At 47.5% G+C, this 25,046-nt stretch overlaps 1 protein-coding gene across 1 annotated transcript in view; it reads right to left on the bottom strand.

Annotated features, from left to right (window-relative positions):
• The window catches only part of LOC132567242 (zinc finger protein 91-like), a 257,261-nt gene that overhangs the window by 7,138 nt on the left and 225,077 nt on the right, over nucleotides 1-25,046 (bottom strand). Inside the window, 4 exon segments of the mRNA XM_060232930.1 lie at nucleotides 15,503-17,005; nucleotides 17,506-17,625; nucleotides 19,045-19,100; nucleotides 20,446-20,516. Coding sequence (XP_060088913.1) covers nucleotides 15,503-17,005; nucleotides 17,506-17,625; nucleotides 19,045-19,100; nucleotides 20,446-20,516 — 1,750 coding nt within the window.

The following is a 25,046-nucleotide window of genomic DNA, read 5'->3' as shown; positions in this document are numbered from 1 at the left end:
ACAAAAGTCCAGGTAAAGCCTCAAAAGAGTCCGTCCTGTTCCATCTTCCTAAAACACCTGTAACACGCAGGCATCACACGCCGAATGTGCAGATACACAATATATGTTCAGCATGACCAGGGTGATGTAATGTAAACATGGGAAAGCTAGTTTGGCAGACCCTTAGAGCAGAACAGGGGTGTCACTGTTGTCAACCCTCTTCCCTGTGTCAAGTCTGCTTAAAACTCTGGTCAAGTCTGTGTCTAAACTTTGGTTCAGAGGAAAAGCACCCTGGGTAAAGCCATACTGTATTCCAATGCTGCTAGCTTGAACTCTCCTCACCCCACTCCTTTCTTTTGTTATGTAGTATTGCTTTGAAATGGGAATATGTGAACACTTTATCTGAGCCTTCTCAGGCTAGGCACCGAGGGAGGTTGGAGCCACCGGTGCTCAAAGCCAAAAGCGGCCTGAGAAAGAAATTGTAACATCAATGTGTGAATGTGCCCTGCATAGTACCCCCTCCCTCAAGAATCCCTTTGAAGTGCACCTTATATGATAGCATTCTATTGTATGATCTTTAGTCTTTCAATCTTACTGTAGTCAAGAACTATGATATCAATAAACTAGCTACTTTGTTTCAACGAAGACTCATTATTGAATCAGCCGACTTGACACCCTGGGGATGGGGGAGATGGTGCCAGCCAGCTTTGAAGAAATCCGAGGATTGGGGAGCACTGAGTGGACAGGTATACCTGAGTTTTCTCTGTCTGAAAGTTTTTCTCTGGCAGACACTTTCCTGCCTCAAAGGGCTGAGAGGGACTTCGCCTTTGGGATGCAGTCGGTCGCTTGCCTCTTAGGGAGATGGGAGGTTGCTGCAGCGCTTTCTCTATCCTGTTCTGGGTCAACCACCTGTGCTTCAACTGAGAACTGTCTCTGTGTTTACTGGGCTACTGAATCTCTTCAACCGCTCGCGATGCCACCCTCTTGGGGTGAGCACTGATCCAGCATATGACAGCAAAGGGTGCTGCGTGGTTTGGCTTAGGCCAGTTCTCCCTGGGTTGCAGTGCTAATCGGTGGGATTACGTCCTGCACTACATCCCTGCAAGGCAGAACAGCTCCCAAGGAAGCACCCAGACCCATCTCCAATGAACAGGAAGGCCTGAAGGCATCCATGTGAAGAATGAAGGAAAGGGGTGATGTGCCTTTGGCCTCATCTAGCAGGGCTGGTCTTATCTAACCCCCCATTCCCTGGAATAGCCAGTACTTAAGGATATGGTGGCCACTCAACAGCCATAACTGAGCTCAACCCCAGAAGGAGCTTCTGAGCCTCCAGATTCCAGGCCCCCAAAGGCCTCTCTCTCTCTCCCCTCACTCTGCAGGCCTGGGAATTCTACCAAACCAAGCATTGCTTAGATGTGAAGAGGAAAGGTCCCTTGGGGATTCCTTGCCCAGTCCCTTAACATAACTGTAAAGGATACCCACTTGCTGCCAGTTCATTGGGGAAGGAAACAGTCTTTTCAGATCTTCTGGAGAAACTCTGCACCCGTTCTTCAGATGCAAGGCCTCAGTCTATCTCCAACATAGGATCTCTAACATTTCTGGCTTCTTAGACAGAGAGAGGGCGGGGGTGGTGGATTATTTTTATATGGGGAACGAAAGAAGTCCAAAGAAGAGGGAAATTTCTTCCAGAAGGACCAAACCATGGTCTAGATCAAAGCCCACAAGGTTAACCGCTCTAAGGGGGAGGGAACTTTTCCAGATTACCGTCAGAGTGGATGGCCAATATCCCATCTGGGGAAGGGGATGTTGTAAAGGCTGACCACTGAGAAATCAGAATCTGGCTCCTTCCAGAGTCCTTCTGAGGGTCTCTCAGCCCCGCCTTGGCCTCAGGCCACGACACCCTCTCTGGATTGGGTGTTGGCTACAACACTGGCCTCAGCTGCCCCTGGATCAGTGGGGTGGGTTGTATCGCTCTACCTGGCCCTGCTGAACATCACTTTCATGGCCACCCCAACTTCTTTAGGCACCCAGGGGTGGCCAATTACCTGCACTGGCCTCACAAACATATATGGATGTTGATTCATGCATCATCCCAATGGCAGTGATTCGGCACCTTCAGCACCCACAAAAGATCCTTACCCAGAAAAGCCACGCTCCCATAGTTCTCCAGCATGACTTCCCCGTAGAGGGCTTTTTGGCCTGGATCCAGCAGGCCCCACTCTGCCACGGTGAAATACACGTCCACCTCCTCAAAGGAAACTGGAGACTGAAAGAAGAAGCAGATTCTCTCATCACAGATCATGCCAGGCAGGGACTTGACACTCTTGACAGGGAGTTTGTGAGGGTGCAGGAGGCAGAGTTCAGTATGCGTTAAGGGACAGCTGTTCAGAGCCTCTCTTCCTCAGACAGCAGGAGCAAAAGCTTCCCTGAGGAAGGACTGAGGGCCTTTACTATCCCCCATTCTCCCCACCTACCTGGACCAGAGGCTGAGGAGGCATTTCGGCTTCTCTGCAACGAAAGCGGCTTGATAATGTCTCTTCACTCCCTGCAAGGGAGGCAAAATGGGAAGGAAGAATTTTAGCCTCCAATTCCTATTTTTGTTGCTTACACATCCCAATTCTCAGATTTGTGAAACCTTGTCTGCTTTATGCTCAAGAAAACTGGTAATAACTTTCAGTAAACTTTGGGAGAGGTGAGAGAGAAGCCCAGGTACCCGCAAACCTCAGGGGGTTATGACCACTGCTAGTACATGATTTTGGACTTTTGTGAGGCTTGAAATGTGCCCTGTGAGCCCTGGAGCTCCAATGGCTTCAGTATCCCTGCTAGATCAGACCAAAAGCCCAGGCATGACATCCTCCCGCCTCCTGGGCCTTCTTACCCATCCTGGAGTACGGACTGGCAGGAGAAAAACAGGTGACTGGAAACCATGTGACATGACACATAGCTGTCACATCCAGTGTAAAACCTATGTGATTTTAGCACATCAGCTAAAACTCTATGGTACTGTCAATGTGTTTCCAGAGTGACTGTTGATGCTCTGATTTCACATCCAGGTATATGGCCAGGAGACACATGAAAAGGACACTATGTCCAGTTCATGCTCCACCCGCAAACCTCACAGGGGGACCAGGCCATGGCCTGGCATCTCTCACCCAGTGTCCTCTTCCTGAGTGCTGCCCCCCAGATGTCCCTGAAAAGTCTTTAAGCTGACACACACAGCCCGAATTACTGGCCTCTGGCAATGGGTATTCTGAGACCTGCTGCCCCAGGACGGTGTGGGTGTGTGTATCTAAAGTGCTGTCAAGTCACAGCTGACTTATAGTGACTCCAGTTCCTCAAAGCAAGAGACATTCAGACGTCGTTTCCCATTGCCTGGTCCTGCACAGCAACCCTGAATTTCTTTGGTGGTCTCCCAATCCAAAAACCAACCAGGGCTGACCATTCTTAGTAGTCCAGGGGTGGCCAAACGGTGGCTTTTCCACACACATTATGTGGCAATCCAAGCCCCCGCCGCCCTGTCCACCAGCTTGGAGAAGGCATTTCTCTCTGTCATGCACTTTGCCAAGCCAGCTGGCAGCATGGAGAATGCATTTTAAGTTGCTTTCTTTTTACCTCTCCCTCCCCCATCTATTTGCTTTCCTCCCTCCCTGTCTTGTGGCTCTCAAACATGTGACATTTATTCTGCGTGGCTCTTATGTTAAGCAAGTTTGGCCACCTCTCGACTAGTCTGAGCAATCCAGGTCAGCAGAACATGGAGGTTCCGTTTATTCACCACGCCTAATAGCTGCACCCAAATTTGTCTTCCTTTTCTTTTTTTTGAGCCACCTTGAATCTTTCTAATGGAGGGAAGATGATATATGCATACTTCCATTGATATAAATAAGAATGGAATAGCTCCATCAATCGGCCATCATGACATGCTGTGGCACTATTTCCCAGAACTCCATTCTATGTAGTCTGCAGAAGTATTTCCCTTTTCTCCTGATCTGCCCAACATGTGCCCCAATCCCCTAGGGCAGGAGGCCCCCTTACCACTTGACAGGGCATCTTGGGCACGCTCCTGGGCCTGCACCCTCTGACCTTCCTCTGAAGGAGCTCCTTCTGCCTCAGAGAAGTTTCCTCCCACCTTCACAGATCCTCCCCACATCTGGAACAAAACAAGGGAGAGGGGCAAGAGAAGGAACGGAACAGGCTGAAGAAATGGATCCAGACCCACTCCCAGGCTCCTCATCCTGACTCCACCACCAGAGCTGCTTTAACCACAAGGGTAAGAACTAGAATTGGGTTTTAGTAAGTAAAGCTGCACTGAGAACATTTGGGAGAAACAAATCTCTCTCAGGAGATGGAATATCTCGAGCTATTTCAAGCCACAGAAAGGGAGTCTGTCAAAATCTTAGCAAGATTATACTAACAAAGATGGAAAAACAAAATAATAATAATAAATTTTATTTCTATCCCGCCCTCCCCGCCGAAGCAGGCTCAGGGCGGCTAACAACATTTCATACAATAAATTATACAGTAGATATTAAAACAACATTAATCTTAAAAACATTCTAATTATAAGTTAAAATCAACATTTCTGGTGCTACTCTATCGGCAAATATGATGGCCAGTTTACTGGCCCAGAGACTAGAAACGTTCACTTTACATTCCAGATCAAAAAATGGAGATGCCAAAGACTATAGCAACTATTGGACCATTACACGAATTCCTTATACAAATCTAAGAGGGGATTGGATAAAAATATGGAGCAGAGGTCCATCAGTGGCTATTAGCCACAGTGTGTGTATATATATGTGTGTGTTACACACACACACACATATATTGGCCACTGTGTGACACAGAGTGTTGGACTGGATGGGCCATTGGCCTGATCCAACATGGCTTCTCTTATGTTCTTATCTAAGCTGGTGTTCAACATTTTACAACAAGGACTGTCGTCATATATTGAAAGAGAAATGCCAGATGTTCTATTCCTGGTAAATTACAAAAGGAAGAGCCACTTGAGATCATACTGCAAATTTATATGGGTTAATGGAGCACAGGAGAGAATTTCAGACTAAAAGCAGCTTGTGCTGCGGGGTTGTTTTTTTAATCCCCCCCCCCAGCCACCCATGGGACCTCCCTGGCTGCAAGTGGCATGGCACTCCTCCCTGACTGCAATGGGTCTTTTTCTGTTTTGCAGGTGCGAATTCAACAGAGAGGCTTCCCGTGTGTGGCAATTCGAACCACGCTCTCCGCCTCTATGCAGCCAGCTTGTTCCTGCCCTCCCCTCCGAGTGCAGCCTGCCCTGCAAGACTTTCCAACTTCCACCGGGGATGCTGTTCTACTTGTTTGCAGCTCAATAAAACCTTAGATGTGCAACTGGGTTGTCTCTCCTGCTTGGCTTCTGCTTCGCTCCTCTCTGCCCCTTTCCTTTCCATCCCCCCACCCACCCCTCCACTCTGTCAGTGGGCTCCCCGAGGGAATGTCTCGGCAGGTGGCCTCGCTGTTTCTTGGGGAGGGGGCAGGGAACTATGAGCCGCCATGAGACTGGATAGGGAGGGGGGGGTCTTTGCCCCACGCATCCCATGGGGGGGTGGCCTTGAGCCAGGTGCCACATTGCAGCCTGGCTGGTCCGATAGCTTGTCGATCCCCATGGGGCTAATGGAGTGGATGCATGGCTGATGTATCACTCTGAGTTCTGTGGCCCAGGGGGAGGAATTCCATGCACACAGCAGGAGGCGTCAGGGCAACACGGAGGGTATCTTGAGTCTGTGTTAGGGGGACGTTGCCTGTGAGGCATGCTGGGACTCTGTCTGCTCATTCCGATACATACATTCTGACTGGTGTCCTTGGAAGCGGACTCCTGCATGTTGTGCTTCCTGTTTATCTGTGGCTAGCTAGGGGGCGCATGACTCTGCCTGTCTGCCTGCCATTGCCATGAGTCTCTGACAGTGGGTGGACGCAAGGGGGTTGACTGCCCACCTCCCCTCCTGGTCATGTGCAATGGACTGGCCAATCCAGTGGTCCTGCGCTGCCACGTCCCTCCCCCCATCCTCGCCTCGGCAGCGAGCCAATAGTGCACGCACAGGATCACCATGGCGACAGCTTCTCTGTCGTGCCCATTCATCCGCCTACGCTCCCTTCCCCTACCCGCTTTGCGTAACTTCTCCCCTTTGGAAGCCAACTAACACTGCCTACATTAGTTCTACGCTCGGCGGGACTCCACGGTGGGACTCCTCAACGGAATTCAGGATTGGTCTGCCTGTGCAGAATTACAGAAATTTAAGGTTGAAGAAACTGAAATTGTTCAAGATTTTTTGTTCCTAGGTTCCATCAAACAAAAGGGAAATTGTAAACAAGAAACCAGGAGACTGAGACTGGGAAAGGCAGCCATGAAGGAGCTAGAAAAGATTCTTAAGATGTAGGGATGTGTCACTGGTGACCAGGAGCAAGTTAATTTGTGCCAGAGTATTGCTCCTCATATGTGTGGGTGTGAAAGTTGGACAAGGAAGAACGCTGACAGGGAGAACGTTGATTATGTTGAAGGCTTTCACGGCTGGAGCACATAAGTTGTTGTAGATTTTTCGGGGTGTGCCATGGTGGTCTTGGCATTGTAGACCCTGACGTTACGCCAGCAGCTGTGACTGGCATCCTCAGAGGTATAACACAGAAGGCTAGAGTTCTGTCTTTGACACACAGAAAACTCTAGCCTTCTGTGTTATACCTGAGGATGCCAGTCACAGCTGCTGGAGAAATGTCAGGGTCTACGATGCCAAGACCGCAACCGTACAGTCCAAAAAATCTACAACAATTAAAGAACATTGATTCTTTGTGGTATTGGAGGACAGAGTTTCTACAGCTACCATGGACCACCAAAAAAACAAAGAAGTGAGTTCTAGATCAAATCAAGATTCTACTCTCCCAGGAAGCTAAAATTATTCAAATGAGACTATCGTATTTTGGTGACATTACGAAAAGACAGGAGTTACTGGGAAAAACAAAAATTCTAAAGAAAGTGGAAGGCAGCAAGAGACAAGGAAGACCAAACATGATGGATTGACTCAATCAAGGAAGCCATGGCCCTCAGTCTACAAGACCTGAGCAAGGCTGTTAATGAGAGGATATTCCTAGGATTGCTATAAAATGGAAGCAACTGGATGGCAGTTAACACACACAGAGAGAAATAGCTGGCAGGAAGCCTTAGGATAAATTCATTGCTTGAGTGGAGTGACTGAAAGCCCCTCACCTGCTGTGCCTGCCTCTTCTCCTCTGCCTGACTCAGGAGGAAACCTTCAGCGAGGGCCACTGCCTGGGAACTGCTCTCTGGCCCGCATCCTCTCACCCAGCCCTGCACTTCCTGCGGCAGGATGGCCAGGAACTGCTCCAGGATCACCAGGTCCACCATCTCCTTCTTGGTGCGCCTCTCTGGCTCCAGCCAGTCCTTACAAAGTCCGTGGAGCCGGCTGCAAACCTCTCGGGGCCCATCAGTCTCCTGGTAACAGAATTGCCGGAAGCATCGGCTGCGTTCATCTGCAGTCACAGGGTCCTGAACCAACTTCTCTGGCATGGTTCTTTCCCAAAATTCAGCACCACTCCCTGCTTGGAGGGGATGGGGACCTTTCTTCGATATCTTCCCAGTTCCAAGCCCTTCGGGGTCCTTCTCTTCCATCTCCTTCCCCTTTCTCTTGGGTTGCTGCCTCTGACACTGGAAAGCCTCTCATTCACTTGGCTGCGAAAAGCGTGAGGGAAAGATATCAGAAAGGCAGGAAGAAAACAAACGAGAACGGAGCTACATCACTGACCCTGTGGAGAGACACCTGCTGATGAAGATTAATGTCACTGCGCTATATTCCATACCAAGCTTTTAAAGATATGCCTGTTTGGTCCTCCAGACAACAAAAACAGCAGTATTTACTTTTTAAAATATCTGTTGTGGATGTCATGAGCTTGGCTTCCTATTTCTGGGGCTCAGTCTGTCGAGTGCAGGGGTGGGGAACAGTGGCTCTCCAGATGTTTTTTGCCTACAACTCCCATCAGCCCCAACCAGTATGGCAAATGGCTGGGGCCGATGGGAGTTATAGGCAAAAAACATCTGGAGAGCCACTGTTCCCCACCCCTGGTCTAGTGGGTACATCTCAAGGTAAATTGGAGACAGGACAAAGGGACTGTTAAAGGCTTAACTATTAGAGTTCCCCCCTTCCTTAACTACTACCCCAAGCTGGTGTGCCTGAGGTCAGGAAGGCTCCCACTCCCCTGGCTTTCCCCAAACTAAGCAAGCGTTAATTATGCACGACGGCTTTTCTACAGGAATAGGGTAGCACTGTACAAAAGGCTTCACCAGGGTTTGTTTTTTTTTTTTTGAGCAGGAACGCACAGGAACGCAGTTCTGGCTGGCTTGTTGCCAGGGGATGTGGCCTAATATGCAAATAATATCCTGCTAGGCTTTTCCTGCACAAAAGCCTAGTGTGAAACAATGGTGCCATCATGGGGTGTGGCCTAATATGCAAATGAGTTCTTGCTAGGCTTTTTCTACAAAAAAAGCTCTGGGCTTCACAAAGTTAGTTGAATGAATTCTTGGGGACTAGAGTCTATATTTTTATGTAGAGTATGCTGTATGTTTTATCCGGCTATGTAATTCTGCATCATTTATTGGGTCACGTTAATAGTTACGCTTTCCTTCAATACTGTTTTGTAGATTCCTGGTTGGTTCTACAACCCAAATTCCATTTCATAGTTTCTTGGAAGTACCATCCTACTGACTGCATTGAGTCCCAGTAAATGGCAGTCTGTAATTAATGTAGATTCAAGTGGGTAGTTGTGTTGGTCTGGAGCAGAAGAACTGAGCCCAGTGGTACCTTTAAGATCCAAAAAATTTTTATCCAAGGTATAAGATACCCACCTGAATCTATCTTTATGAAAGGCCCCATCGTACGCCCTGTGGAATGGAAGTCCAACAACGCCTTAAGAAGAAACTCGCACAGTTACAGACCTGAGTTAAGTGGAACCTTTAAGACCAACCAATTTTTATTTAGAACATAGGCTCTGCTCAGCTCAGCTATGTATCCCTGGCATCTCCAAAAAAGGGTCCAGGCAAATAGGTGTGAAAAACCTAAGCTTGAGACCCTGGAGAGCTGCTGCCAGTCTGAGAAGACAATACTGACTTTGATGGACCAAAGGTCTGATTCAGTATAAGGCAGCTTCATATGTATGGGTTTGCTCACTGTGCTGGATCCCTCGTCTGATGAAGTGTGCTTAAGAGCACACGAAAGCTTACGTTCTAAATAAAAATTGGTTTGTCTTAAAGGTACAACTTGACTCCTGCTTCGTTCAACTGCTTCAGACCAACGCGGCTGCCCGCTTGGATCTAGTTACAGACCGATTTTCCCTTTCTTGCAAAATGCAAAACCCCGGACTATTCTGAGAAGCGTGCTTGAACACAAAAAGCTTATACCTTGAATAAAACTTTTCTCTTAAAGGTACCACTGGACTTAAACTGTGTTTCTATAGTTCATGCAAAAAAATAAATAAAAACACCTCCTCCCCCAACTGCAGGAGGGGGGAGCACCGGCTCAACCGCGTGGTGTTTGAGGCATCCAATCAGCACGACTGATTCCTCCCTGGGAATCACACGCTCCCTCTCCGGGGAATGGGACTGACAACGTTTAAAATGCACCCCATAAAACCGTGCACGCGATACAGTAAAGTTTAACTATGAGCCATCTTCTATCCCAGATCATCTCTTTCCACCCTCCGGCAGGTCAGGATGCAGGGATGACCCCCCCACACCTCCCCTTATTTACAAGCTGCCTGGCGGATCGCCTTGCAAGCAAGCCCTGCGTGCCCCCCCCCCGGCAAGACAAAGAGAAAAACCTCCATAGAAGAACATCCCGTCTGCAAAGGATTCCAACTCCCCCCTCCTCCAGACACGGGGCCAGAGCAGAAATTCCTCTCTTGGGAGGCTGCGAGGACTTCCTGGGGAGGGGGCTGCCGGGCTCTTCCTGCCTTGGCCTGTCTCAATACCCCCTCCCCTCGCCCCCCCCCCCGGCTCGGCCTCTGACCAACTGCTCAGCTCTTTTAACCCTTTCGCGGCTGCAGGAAAGGAAAGGTCCCCTGTGCGAGCACCAGTCGTTTCCGACTCTGGGGTGACGTTGCTTTCACAACGTTTTCACGGCAGACCTTTTTACCGGGTGGTTTGCCATGGCCTTCCCCCAGTCCTCTACGCTTTCCCTCCAGCAAACTCATTTGACCGACCTCCGAAGGATGGAAGGCTGAGTCAGCCTCAAGCCGGCTACTTGAAAACCCAGCTTCTGCCGGGGATCGAATTCAGGTAGTGAGCAGAGCTTAGGACTGCAGTACTGCAGCTTTAATACTCTGCGCCACAGGGCCCCTCCAAAAAGCTCCCTGCCCTCCCTCAAAAGACCTCCACCACCCCACCCCCGCGGGACTGGGCTTCCTTCAACCCGGGTGCGGTCAGCGGCGCCTCTAATGCGGCTCAGTGGGACACCTCGGGAGTCACTCTGCGCAAGGGTTGCCAATCCCCAGGTGGGGGCAGGGGAGGCCCCCCCCCGGTTTGGGGGCATCAGAAAGCGGGGGGGAGGGGAGGCAAATGTCTGCTGGACACTCTATTATTCCCTATGGAGACAGATTCCCATAGGGTATAATGGGGAATTGATCTGCGGGTTTCTGGGGGCCCTGTTTTTGAGGTAGAGACTTGAGCATTTTCTACACAGCTGTTCATTATAGTGAGGCTTGGCGTAATCAGGGCATCTGTCCTGTGAAATCTCAGAATCAGCATGGCTTCCCTGTCGTCTGTGGCTTCATAATAGCCTCTTGCCATCTGGTGTCAGGTGATAGTCCATATCCCATGATGGAGCACACACTTGCTGAAACCCTATAGAAATAATGACCATTCTTGCTTCCCTTCCCATCTAGTATCATAGAATCATAGAGCTGGGACTTCCAGGGTCATCTAGTCCAACCCCCTGCAAAATGCAGGAAACTCACAAATACCTCCCACTAACTTCACAGGATCTTCATTACTGTCAGATGGCCATCTAGCCTGTTTAAAAACCTCCAAGGAAGGAGAGCCCACCATCTCCTGAGGAAGCCTGTTCCACTAAGGAATCGCTCTGTCAGGAAGTTCTTCCTAATGTTGAGCCGGAAACTCTTCTGATTTTATTTCAACCCATTGGTTCTGGTCCGACCTTCTGAGGCCACAGAAAACAATTCCACACCATCCTCTGTATGACAGCCCTTCAAGTACTTGAAGATGGTGATTATATCACTCCTCTCCAGGCTAAACATGCCCAGTTCCTTCAACCTTTCTTCATAGGACTTGGTCTCCAGACCCCTCACCTTCTTCATCACCCTTCTCTGGACCTGTTCCAGCTTGTCTATATCCTTTTTAAAATGTGGTGCTCAAAATTGAACACAGTACTCCAGGTGAGGTCTTACCAGAGCAGAGCAAAGCGATACCATCACTTCACATGATCTGGACACTCTACTTCTGTTGATACAGCCCAAAATTGCATTTCCCTTTTTAGCCACCGCAGCACACTGTTTAGCCACTACATCAATGTTCAGCATATGGTCCACTAAGACACCTCCTTTTCGCACATACTACTGCTAAGACAAGTCTCCCCCATCTGATAACCATGCATTGGATTTTTCCCACCTAAATGCAGAACTTTATATTTATCCCTGTTAAAATTTATTTTATTGGCTTTAGCCCAGTCTTCCAGCCTGTCAAGGTCATCCTGTATCCTGTTTCTGTCTTCTACTGTGTTTGCAACCCCTCCCAATTTAGTATCATCTGCAAATTTAATAAGCATTCCCTCTATTCCTTCATCCAGATCATTTATAAAGATGTTGAACAAAACAGGTCCCAGGACAGATCCTTGAGGCACTCCACTTGTCACTCCTCTCCAAGAGGATGAGGAACCATTCACAAGCACTCTTTGGGTGTGATCTGTCAAACAGATCCACCTAATGGTAACAGGATCCGAACCACATTTTGCCAACTTGTCAACAAGGATAGTATGTGAAACCTTATCAAAAGCCTTACTGAAATCAAGATAAACAATGTTTACAGCATTCCCCTGATCCAGCAAGGTAGTCTCTTTCTTAAAAAAAAGAGATCAGGTTATTCTGACATGACTTATTCGTGAGAAGCCCATGCTGGCTCTTAGTAATCAGCCATCTTTTCTAAATGTTCCAGGACCGACTGGTGATTTGTTCTAAAACTTTTCCAGGTATATAGACGTCGAGCTGATGGGTCGGTAGTTACCCGGATCCTCTTTTTTCCCTTCTTGAAGATGGGGACAACATTCGCCCGCCTCCGATCTTCCGGTATTTCTCCTGTTCTCCAAGAATTCTCAAAAATAATAGCCAGAGGCTCAGAAATTACATCCGCAAGCTCTTTTTAGAACCCTTGGATGCAATTCATCTGGCCCTGAGGACTTAGTTTCATTTAAAGAAACTAGGTGTTTATGTACTACCCCTATGCTGATCCTAGGTTGGAACGTCATACCCTCCTTATATGTTCTGTTTTTGCCATGTTGAGCACCGTTTCCCTCAGAAGAGAAGACTGAGAAAAAGTAGGAATTGAGCAGTTGCACGTTCTTTTCATTACCTGTTGACAATTTCACTTTCCTGCCCTCACAATGGGCCTACCATGCCCTCGCTCTTTTTCTTACTCTGAACATAAGAACAGAACCCTTTTTTTGTCGTTTTTAGCATCTTTGGCCAGCCTAAGCTCATACTGAGCTTTAGCTTTCCTAACTTTTTCTCTACAAGCACTGGTGATTTGTTTACATTCATCCTTGAGGCCCAACTTCCAATTCCTAAAGGAATCTTTTTTATTTCTCAGGTCTTCAGAGAGCTGTTTATGGAGCCAACTCGGCTTCTTTAGTCTTTTTCCATTTTTTTTTCTCATAAGAATCGTCTGTGATTGGGCTTTCAGTATTTCGCTTTTAAGAAACTCCCCTCTTGAACCCCCTTCCTCCTAAGGATTTCTGACTATGGGATTTTACCAAGCATAGTTCTAAATCTGTTGAAGTTTGCCTTTCTGAAGTCCAACCTATAAGTCTGACTACTTATAGCTTTTCCCTTCCCTAAGATTGTAGCAGAACCACAGGTTCCCAGCAGACATACCCCCATCCCTTTCTGATGACCCTGAAACAGGGGGAGGTCCTCCAGGCCAGGAGATCCCCTGCCCCCACCTGAGGACTGGCAGTCTTAACAGCAGGGGCTGCCACCACTCTGGCAAGGGCCTGTCTGGGAGGGTCCAGAGCACCCACCCAACCCATGTCTGCTCCTTATTAACAAATACCTTTTAACCGTGACCAAGGAGATGCGAGGACACAGGAAGCTTAACAACAGATTTATTATAAGTGCTCAAACAATAAGTGAGTAGTAAAGACTTTTGAGTGCAACAGTGAATAAAGAAACAGTAAAGGATGGTGCAAAGAAATAAACAGCCCCAACCTATCTATACATCCCCTTCCTGTAATACCAAAACTCACCAGCTCCTTAGGGTGAGGGATTTCTCTACAGCTGCACTCCACTCCAGACAAGCGGAGAGAACAACTTCCCTTTCCAGCCAAACATATTCATGCTTTTCTCTCAGGTCTCACCACTACTTTGGCTCCCATTCCCTCAAAAACCCTGCCATGCAATCAGAGAGACATCAGGAATTCTGGGAAAAGTAGGCCTCCCATATCTACTCCCACACAGGCTTCACCCTGCCCTCTAGGCCACACTAGGCCTCAGATCATGACAGATCAGGTCTCTAAGCAGGAATGAATTGCAAGGAAAGGAGTGGGAGCAGTCTGGAATTTGGAGGAGAATGGATTAGTGTGGATGCATCACACTGAGGTGGTGGAAGAAAAGGGCAGATTTAGGAGGTCTGGTCATCGACAGCTATCTGATGAATCTGTGGAGGGTTCATGGTTTTTGTGGTCAATTGAGCTACTGTTGAGTGTCTGTATTCCATGTGTAGGATTTTGGGTGAACCTCTTCAAATGGGGAAGAAACCTCACAAACAAAAATGCTTCCAGGGTGTAGGAGAAGAAAAGTTGCTGATTGAGTATTTTCGGAGAGGGAAGAGGACTACTTATGTAGAGAAGTGGGGAAAGGGAGATGGACAGGAGAAGTTTCTCTAAGGTGGGAGGCGTTCTGGAGGTGGAGTCTATATTATCATTCAGTACATCTAAGAAAATGGGACATTCATACTGCTCCTTGCCTACCAATCAAAAGATGCTATGAATCGCAGGTTGGTGGGAGAGGAGTGTGATGCTGTATGGAGAAGGATAAACTTTGGGAAGTTGGTATTAGTAACTGTTATCAGTTTTTGTGTTCAAATTACCCCCACCTTTAAGACTTTGCTTCTAAAATTCTGTATATGTTTGGAACAATGTATGCCTATGAAAAACTCCATTCCAGAATAAATGTCCATAATTCAAAAGCACATTCTCAGCTCACAGATGCACACTTAATTAGCACACTCAAGATTGCTACAGCATAGACATTGACTCCAGGGCTGCGGTCAGACGTACATTTTTATCCGACACAGCAGCGGATGCTCATCGGATTGAAAGTGCACGTCCATACGACAACATCTGGGAGTAGTCGGTGAGTTGTGGGTATCCCGTCATGCTGCGACTTACTGTCGGACTTTTTTGATAGCGGATAAAATCCGGTTCTAAATGCTTGACGACGGGCCAAAACCGGATTTCCCCTGTCTGATCACGCCAGCGTTAGCGAGTCGTCTCAACTTGCATCCCAGATCAGCGCCATTTTTTAAAAATCTTAGCGATACACGCATAACTGCAAAAGGATCGGCAAAAGGTGGAAGGGCTCCTGGGCGCTTTTAAGCACCACAACAGATGAATTCCGAGCAACTGCAAATGTTTCTTTTTAATTTTGTGGGGTTGAATTTTGTGACACAATCATTGTTTAGTCCGTATTTCTAGAAAATAGTCCCTGAGGTTGAGCCAATCAGCGGCATTGTTTATGCACATGCGCAAAGGCCGGGCCATCTGATCAGTCAACGACGGGACAGGCACTCGGCAAGGTGGAGGACGGGACAGGCACTCGGCAAAACAGGAATGCCTTGCTGAAGGATTTGATGGTGCATCTGACCGCGGCCCAGATTTTGAGGCAGTAATTCAGAGGAAGAAATGTCAGTTATTGAAGACCACTAAATAAAGGAGATAGTGAAAGGTTGGTCATTCTTTAAGTATATTTGTATACTGAGTAAAAAATAATATTGTATATTGGGTTGGCCTATGTTCTTTCTAAAGTTTATATCTCTGGTACCTGGCATTACACTGTAGGGCACACATGGGACATCAACAAAGTAACATTTCTGTCAGGTCGTTGTAAAAAAAAATGAGTTCAACACCCTTAGGATAAAAAGTGACATGGTTTTCCTCGTGTGGGTTCTTGAATGTTGTTGAAGATAACCACACTGACAGAATCTCTTTCTATTCTGAAACTTTTTGTCCTATGTGGACTCCTTGATGCTTCTGAAGAGTACTCTTGTGACTGTATCTCTTCCCACATTCTGAGCATTCAAAAGGCTTCTCTCCTGTGTGGGTTCTTTGATGCTGTTGAAGATTGTTACTCTTGCTGAATTTCTTCCCACACTCTGAGCATTCAAAAGGCTTCTCCCCTGTGTGGGTTCGTAGATGACACTGAAGATTGCCACTCTGACTGAATCTCTTCCCACACTTTGAGCATTCAAAAGGCTTCTCCCCTGTGTGGGTTCTTTGATGCTTTTGAAGATAGCCACTGCGGCTGAAACTCTTCCCACACTCTGAACATTTAAAAGGCTTCTCCCCTGTATGCATTGTTTGATGCTGTTGAAGAGTGCTACTCTGACTGAATCTCTTCCCACACTGTGAACATTCAAAAGGCTTCTCCCCTGTGTGGGTTCGTAGATGACTTTGAAGATCACTACTCTGAATGAATCTCTTCCCACACTCTGGGCATTCAAAAGGCTTCTCCCCTCTGTGGGTTCTTAGGTGACTTTGAAGTCTCCGACTCTCCCTGAATCTCTTCCCACACTCTGAGCATTCAAAAGGTTTCTCTCCTGTGTGAGTTCTTAGATGATTTTGAAGACTGCTATTATGACTAAATCTATTCCCACACTCTGAGCATTCAAAGGGTTTCTCTCCTATGTGGGTTCTTTGATGCTGTTGAAGACTGCTATTGTAACTGAATCTCTTTCTACACTCTGAGCATTCAAAAGGTTTCTCTTGTATATGAATTCTTTGATGCTGTTGAAGACTGCCACTGTGATTGAATCTCTTCCCACACTCGAAGCATTCAAAAGGCTTCTCTCCTGTGTGGATTCTTTGATGACTTTGAAGATTGCTACTCTGACTGAATCTTTTCCCACACTCAGAGCATTCAAAAGGCTTCTCCCCTGTGTGGGTTCTTAGATGATTTTGAAGATTGCCATTCTGACTGAATCTCCTCCCACACTCAGAGCATTCAAAAGGCTTCTCTCCTGTGTGGGTTCTAAGATGTTTTCGAAGATCACCACTCTTCCTGAATGTCTTCCCACAGTCTGAGCATTTAAAAGGCTTCTCTCCTGCGTGGGCTCTTTGATGCTGTTTAAGAAGCAAATTATGACTTAATTTCTTCCCACACATTGAGTGTTCAAAATGTTTCTCCGCTTTGTGGATCCTTTGGTGCACAAGGAGTTGTGATTTGTATCTGAAGTTCTTTCCACACCGAAAGCATTTACATGCCTTCATTATACTGTGCTTTGAAAAATGTATATTATATTGGGTTTGATCTGAGAAGTTCATTCCACACTCCAAGCACTTGTAAGTTTCCTCTAACCTGTGAATTACTTCTTGGAAATCCTCACCTTGTGAAGTAACAGATTTATTTGTCTTCTTCACCCTGCACTTGGCTTTCTGCCTCTGAGACCTGCTTTGAATCCTGATGTTTCTTCTCACATTTTCATTTTTTACTTCATCTGGTGCTACATGATGCAGTTCTTCATCCTCCTCACTCTTCTGATCATCTCCTGCTGGAACAAAGAAAAAAAATCTTCTGTTAGAATCCCCATAAGAAGGTATGATGTGCTCCTGAAGTTTCATCCACACTCCAAATATTGCAGTGTCTTCCTTCTGTTTTACAGTGAAGTGTACAACTGAAGTATACACTTTGAAAGTACATTAAGCTTCCTGCATCAGAGATGCTTGGTTGGGACGCTTACCATTTTTACGGCCCCCCCATCTGTGTGACTTCTTTGATTTGAAATAAGGGCTGTTTTATAATGAAAGCTATTTCTATATTTCAAATTATACACTTGCTCTCTTATGCGAATTAGTGTCTGCGAAATGACATTCATTCTCTGACTGAAGGTCTTTGCAAATGCCACACTTTCATTTCCCTTTTCCCTACAGTAGATTCTCTGGTTCACACAGAGGCCTTTGTGCCTTTAGTTGACTGATCTTCCTTCATGGATTGGGGTTTCAGGGAGGACCCCTCTTTGTCAAGGAGTGGGCTTCTCCCTCCTCTTACCTGTGTAGCTTTCCTCCTGCTTCTGTGGTCCATCTCCTAAGTTTTCTTTGGCATCTTCATTCTTGATTACTTCCAAAGAGAAGTCATGGGATTCCCCAGCTGTCTCCTCTACATCTGCTGCTGGAATAAGGAAAGAGCTTAAATCACTACGCATGCAAGAAGTGAAGCCATCAAGCAGCAAGAATTCTGGTTGCACAACATCGGAAACAGCAGGAAGTACCGAAGAAGCAAGACTTGATAGATCCTAGAGGCAGTGGAAATGGATACACTTTCATCTCTTCTGAAGGGCAAGTCTACGAAAGATGTAAAGCATATGTAGAAACCATTTTATGACTGGTTGAATGTATCCAAACCCCTTCCAACCTTCCCAGCAATTAACACAGAACAATGGTCGCATTCAACAGCCAGTTTCCTTATCACTACCATAAGAACATAAGAGAAGCCATGTTGGATCAGGCCAACGGCCCATCAAGTCCAACACTCTGTGTCACACAGTGGAAAAAATTTTATATACACACATACACTGTGGCTAATAGCCACTGATGGACCTGTGCTCCATATTTTTATCTAAACCCTTCTTGAAGGTGGCTATACTTGTGGCCGCCACCACCTCCTGTGGCAGTGAATTCCACATGTTAATCACCCTTTGGGTGAAGAAGTTCCAGGAAGCTCCACCAAACAATGGGCACATCCACAAACCAATTGCCCTTTCATCACACCCCCTCCAGCCTACAAATAGCAGCTCTCCAGCAGCCCTGGCCCACTCAATGCACAGCAGCCAAGAAGGTCAGAGCGCCTGCTCCGGCTGCAACGCCACTGAGGATGTTCTCCGCAGCTGAGAACGAAACGTCTGGAAGGAAAACTTTCTCCAATAGAACACGGCACTTGATCCCGAAAGATTCTACAAACCCTAATGTATCCATCTTTGTTTTATGAAAGTTGCATACTGCTTTGTATTCTCACATTATTATAAGATTATGTGCAAATTAGCAGAACATTCATACTTTATAAGTTTGATTCTGTAAATAATGGAGTAATATAGACATGATGCAGAAGATAAGATGATTAACTTTCTTCCTTCCCTCCCCGCTTTCTGTTCTGTACTCCCTATTCCTTTTATCATAAACTGAATAAAATATATTGAAAACAAGAAGCCAAGCCATCAGTTAGGCACTCCTCTCTCTTGGGTCACCATTTCCTTTACAAGATCTTCTTTCTGAGCAAACTGAGCTGCTGGTCACATCTTACCGCTGCCTGGACCTTCCATAGAACTGTTTTTATATTCTGACCATCCCTCCTCTCCCCATATGTATTTTAAGGGAGAAGGTGGCAAAGAACGATTCCCCCACTGCTCCCGTTTGACTTGCCGTGCAGCTCTTTTGACTCTCTGCTCTTGACAATGGAATACAAGAAGTCATCGTGAAATCCAGTCCTGCAACTGCACTGAGAGTTTCCTTCCAGTTGGGAAGAGAACCTAGAGGAGCTGGTTTCTAGCCTCCCCCAAATATGCATTTTCTGTGGATCTAATCAGAATCTCACCAAGTGAACCCAGGGCCGGCTCCAGGGTTTCTGCTGCCCTAAGCCCCCGGCCCCCTCTGCCGGAAACATAGACCCAGAAGGCTGAGCAGGCGTTCACTTGGTCAGAGAGTCAATTTGGTGTAGTGGTTAAGTGTGCGGACTCTTATCTGGGAGAACCGGGTTTGATTCCCCACTCCTCCACTTGCAGCTGCTGGAATGCCCTTGGGGTCAGCCATAGCTCTCGTAGGAGTTGTCCTTAAAAAAGCAGCTGCTGTGAGAGCCCTCTCAGCCCCACCCACCTCACAGGGTGTCTGTTGTGGGGGAGGAAGATAAAGGAGATTGTGAGCCACTCTAAGACTCTTTGGAGTGGAGGGCGGGATATAAATCCAATATCTTCATCTACCTCACAGGATGTCTGTTGTGGGGGAGGAAGGGAAAGGAGATTGTAGGCCGCTCTCTGTCCTTGAAAGGGCAGCTGCTGTGAGAGCCCTCTCAGCCCCACCCACCTCACAGGGTGTCTGTTGTGGGGGAGGAAGATAAAGGAGATTGTGAGCCGCTCTGAATGGAGGGCGGAATATAATTTCTTCTTCTTCCTGATTAGATCCACAGAAAATGTGTATTTGGGTCCTGGGAAGGCTAAGCAGGGTACCGCCACTGCTGCCGCCCCCATGGATCAGTGGGGTGGCTTGTATTGCTCTACCTGGCCCTGCTGAACATCACTTTCATGGCCACCCCAACTTCTCCAGCCACCCAGGGGTGGCCAATTAACTGCACTGGCCTCACATGCATATATTCCTGTTGATTCGTGCATCATCCTAATGGCAGCGATTCGTACCTTTAGCTCCCATGAAAGATCCTTACCCAGAAAAGCCACACTCCGATAGTTCTCCAGCATGACTTCCCTGCAGAGCGCTTTCTGGCCCGGATCCAGCAAGCCCCACTCTGCCACAGTGAAATACACGGCCACCTCCTCAAAGGAAAATGGAGACTGAAAGAAGCAGATTGCCTCATCAGAGATCATGCCAGACCGAGACCTGACACTCTTGATGGGGGTATTTTGTCACAGTGTAGGAAGCAGAGCTCAGTATGTTTAAAGGCACTGCTGTGCAGAGCCTCTCTTCTTCAGACAGCAGGAGCAAAAGCTTCCCTGAGAAAGGACTAGGAGGGAGCACTCTGACTATAAGGGGAGGGTCGGTGGCTCAGTGGTAGAGCATCTGCTTGGTAAGCAGAAGGTCCCAGGTTCTCAATCCCCAGCATCTCCAAGTAAAAAGGGTCCAGGCAAATAGGCATGAAAAACCGCAGCCTGAGACCCTGGAGAGCCGCTGCCAGTCTGAGAAGACAATACTGACTTTGTTGGACCGAGGGTCTGATTCAGTATAAGGCAGCTTCATATGTTCATATCCCCCGTTCATCCTCCCCTACCTGGACCAGAGGCTGAGGAGGCGCTTCCACTTCTCTGCAAAGAAAAGGGCTTGACAGAGTCTCTTCACCGCCTGCAAGGGAGACAAAAGGGGAAGGAAGAATTTTAGCCTCCAATTCCTATTTTCTTTGCTTACACATCCCATTTCCCAGACTTGTGAAACCTTGTTTTCTTTGTGCTCAAGAAGCATAAAGTAAACTGTGGGAGAGATGGAACAGGAGGGCCAGGTACGCACAAACCTTAGGGGGTTATGAACGCTGCCAGTACATGATTTCAGACTTCTGTGAGGCTTGAAATGTGCCCTGTGAGCCCTGGAGTCCCAATGGCTTCAGTATCCCTGCTAGATCAGACCAAAAGCCCAGGCATGACATTCTCACGCCTCCTGGGCCTTCTTACCCATCCTGGAGGCTGGACTGGCAGGAGAAAAGCAGGTGACTGGAAACCATGTGACAAGACACAAAGCCATCACATCCAGTCCTAAACCCATCTGATTTTAGCACATCAGCTAAAACTCTAGGGTGCTGCCAATGTGTTTCCAGAGCGTCTGCTGATGCTCTAACTTCACAACCAGCTATTTGGCTGGGCAAGACATGAAAATGACACCATGTCCAGCCCATGCTCCACTCTCAAACCTAACACTGGGGCCAGGCCATGGCCTGGTATCCCTAACCCAGTGTCCTCTTTCTGAGTGTTGCCCCTAAAAGGTCTTTAAGCTGGGACACAGGGATCAAATTACTGGCTTCTGGCAATGGGTATTCTTTGCTGCCCCAGAACAGGGTGTAGGGGTGTGTGTGTGATCTTATAAAGGGCTGTCAAGTCACAGCTGTGACTCCAGTTATTCCAGGCAAGAGACATTCAGAGGCGGTGTGCCATTGCCTGCCTCTGCACAGCAACCCTGAATTTCTTTGGTGGTCTCCCAATCCTAACACTAACCAGGGCTGACCATTCTTAGCTTCTGAGATCTGACAACCTTGGGGAGTCTGGGCCATGCTGGTCAGGCTAATAGCTACACCCAGATTTGTCTTCCTTTTCTTTTTTGAGCCACCTTGAGCCTTTCTAATGGAAGGAAGGTGAGATATGCATATTTCCATTCACGTAAATACAAATGGAATTGCTCTCCATTAATCGATATGTTTCCCCTTAAAGTGGAGTGGCCATCATGACATCCTATAGCACCATTTCCCAGAACTCCATTCTATGTAGTCTGCAGAAGTATTTCCCCTTTCTCCTGATCTGAACCTTGGGCCTACCAAGTGCCCCAATCCCCTCTGGGCAGGAGGCCCCCTTACCACTTGACGGGGCATCTTGGGCACGCTCCTGGGCCTGCGCCCTCTGACCTTCCTCTGACGGAGCTCCTTCTGCCTCAGAGAACTCTGCTTCCACCTTCACGAATCCTCCCCACATCTGAAAAAACAGCAAGGGAGAGGGGTAAGAGAAGGAATGGAACAGGCTGAAGAGATGGATCTGGACCCTCTCCCAGACTCCTCATCCCTGACTGCACCACCAGGGCTGCTTTAACCACATGGGCAAGAACCAGGGCGGGGTTTTAGAAGCTAAAGGTGCATTGAGAACAACTGGGAGAAACAAATCAAGCCACAGAAAGGGAGTATGTCAAAATCTTAGCAAGAATACGCTAACAAAGATGGAAAACAAAATAACGGCCCACAGACTGCAAACATTCACTTTACATTCCAGTTCAAGAAATGGAGACGCCAAAGACTGTAGCAACTATTGGACCATTACATGAATTCCTCATGCAAATCTAAGCTGGTGCTCAACATTTTACAACAAGGACTGTGGTCATGTATTTAAAGAGATATGCCAGATGTGCTATTCCTGGTAAATTCACAAAAGGAAGAGGCACTTGAGATCATACTGCAAACTTATGTTGATTAATGGAGCACAGGAGAGAATTTCAGAATAAAAGCAGTTTGTGATGCATAGCTTAAATCGACATTTTTGACTGTGGGGGTCAAGAAAGGCTATGGTGGGTTTTAAAAGAAATGGGTGTGCCACAACATCCAATAGTTCTGATGAGAAACTTGAACTCTGGCAAGAGGCCACTGGTAGGACAGAATATGGGAAAAAAGAAGGGTTCCCAATTTACAAGGGTACCAGACTAGGATGTATTTCATCTCCCAGTCTCTTCAGTCTTTATGCAGTACATATCATAAGGAAAGCTGGATTCAATTTAGATGAAGGTGGAGTGAAAATTGGAGGAAGGAGCATTAACAGTCTGAGATAAGCACATGAGACCACATCATTGGCAGAAAGGAGTGGAGACCTGAAATAATTACTCATGAAGGCTAAAGCAGAAAGTGAAAGCTGACAGGTAGAACATTGATTTGTTGTGGTGTTGGAGGAGAGAGTTTCTACAGATACCAGGGACCGCCAAAAGGACAAATAAGTGGGTCTAGAAGAAGAAGATATTGGATTTATATCCCGCCCTCCACTCCAAAGGGTCTCAGAGCAGCTCACAATCTCCTTTACCTTTCTCCCCCACAACAGACACCCTGTGAGGTAGATAAAGATATTGGATTTATATCCCGCCCTCCACTCCGAAGAGTCTCAGAATGGCCTACAATCTCCTTTCCCTTCTTCCCCCACAATAGACACCCTGTGAGGTGGGTGGGGCTGGAGAGGGCTCTCACAGCAGCTGCCCTTTCAAGGACAGAGAGCGGCCTACAATCTCCTTTCCCTTCCTCCCCCACAACAGACACCCTGTGAGGTGGGTGGGGCTGGAGAGGGCTCTCACAGCAGCTGCCCTTTCAAGGACAACCTCTGCCAGAACTACGGCTGACCCAAGGCCATGCCAGCAGGTGCAAGTGGAGGAGTGGGGAATCAAACCCGGTTCTTCCAGATAAGAGTCCGCACACTTAACCACTTTCACCAAACTGGCTCTCCACCAAGACTCAACTCTCCCTGGAAGCTAAAGTGACTCAACTGAGGTGATCAGATTTTGGTAAAATGATGAAAAGAAAGGAATCACTGGGAAAGGCAAAAATTTTAAGGAAAGTGGAAGGCAGCAGGAAAACAGGAAGACCAAACACATGACATATTGACTCAATCAAGGAAGCCACAAGACCCCTCAATCTGCAAGACCTGAGCAAGGCTGTTAACGAAAAAACCTTCCTAGGATGGCCATAAGTTGGAAGCCATTGGATGGCAGTTAACATGCTCACAGAAATAGCTGGCAGGAAGCTTAGGATAAATTCATTGCTTGAACAGAGTGACAGAAAGCCCCTCACCTGCTGTGCCTGCCTCTTCTCCTCTGCCTGACTCAGGAGGAAACCTTCGGCCAGGGCCACTGCCTGGGAACTGCTCTCTGGCCCGCATCCTCTCACCCAGCCCTGCACTTCCTGCGGCAGGATGGCCAGGAACTGCTCCAGGATCACCAGGTCCACCATCTCCTTCTTGGTGCGCCTCTCTGGCTCCAGCCAGTCCTTACAAAGTCCGTGGAGCCGGCTGCAAACCTCTCGGGGCCCATCAGCCTCCTTGTAACAGAACTGCCGGAAGCATCGGCTGCGTTCATCTGCGGTCACAGGGTCTTGGACCAAGTTCGCTGGCATGGCTCTTTCCCAAAATTCAGCACCACTTCCTGCTTGGAGGCGATGGAGACCTTTCCTTGATATCTTGCCAGTTCCAAACCCTTCGGGGTCCTTCTCTTCCATCTCTTTCCCTTTGTCTTGGTTGCCTCTGACTCTGGAAAGACACTCTTACTCACTTGGCTGTGAAGAGGGTGAGGAAAAGATATCAGAAAGGCAGGAAGGAAAGAAAACGGAGTTACATCATTGACCCTGGTGAAGAAACACCTAAGGATTACCCTAGTGGACCAGAAGGAGCATCCCTGTAGTTTGTTGATGAGGATTAATGTCACTGTGGTATATTCCATACCAAGCTTTTAAAGATATCCGTTTGGTCCTTCAGGCAACCAAACCACCAGTATCTACTTTTTAAAAAAAATCTGTTGTAGATGTTATGAGCTTGGCTTCCGATTTCTGGGGCTCAGTCTGTCTAATAGGAACATCTCTATGTAAACTGAAGCCAGGACAAAGTGACTGATAACCACTAGAGTCCACCACTCCTTAGCTACTAGACCAAGCTGGTGTGCCTGAAGTAAGGAAGGCACCCACTCCCCTGGCTTTCCCAAAACTATTTTATTTATTTGTTTATTCAGGCAATTTATATTCCACCTTTCCCAGGAATGGGCTTACAGCGGATAACAACATAATAAATGACAATTTAAACGTACTTTGAAAATCAGACCAGTATAAAACAATGCAACGAATTATAACAATTATAGATTATAGACGGTTCAGGTAGCCGGCTCCAGGTTGACTCAGCCTTCCATCCTCCCGAGGTTGGTAAAATGAGTACCCAGCTTGCTGGGGGGAAAGTGTAGATGACTGTGGAGGGCAATGGCAATCCACCCCGTAAATGTCTGCTGTGAAAAAGTTGTGAAAGCAACGTCACCCCAGAGTCGGAAACAACTGGTGCTTGCACAGGGGACCTTTAAGAGCCCCGTGGCGCAGAGTGGTAAAGCTGCAGTACTGCAGTCCGAGTGCTCTGCTCACGACCTGAGTTCAATCCCGGCAGAAGCTGG

Source organism: Heteronotia binoei, chromosome 2, assembly GCF_032191835.1.
Source record: "Heteronotia binoei isolate CCM8104 ecotype False Entrance Well chromosome 2, APGP_CSIRO_Hbin_v1, whole genome shotgun sequence".
Classification (NCBI taxonomy): Eukaryota; Metazoa; Chordata; class Lepidosauria; order Squamata; family Gekkonidae; genus Heteronotia; species Heteronotia binoei.
Note: the sequence above shows the minus strand (reverse complement) of the source record. Positions and strands in the feature narration are given on the sequence as shown.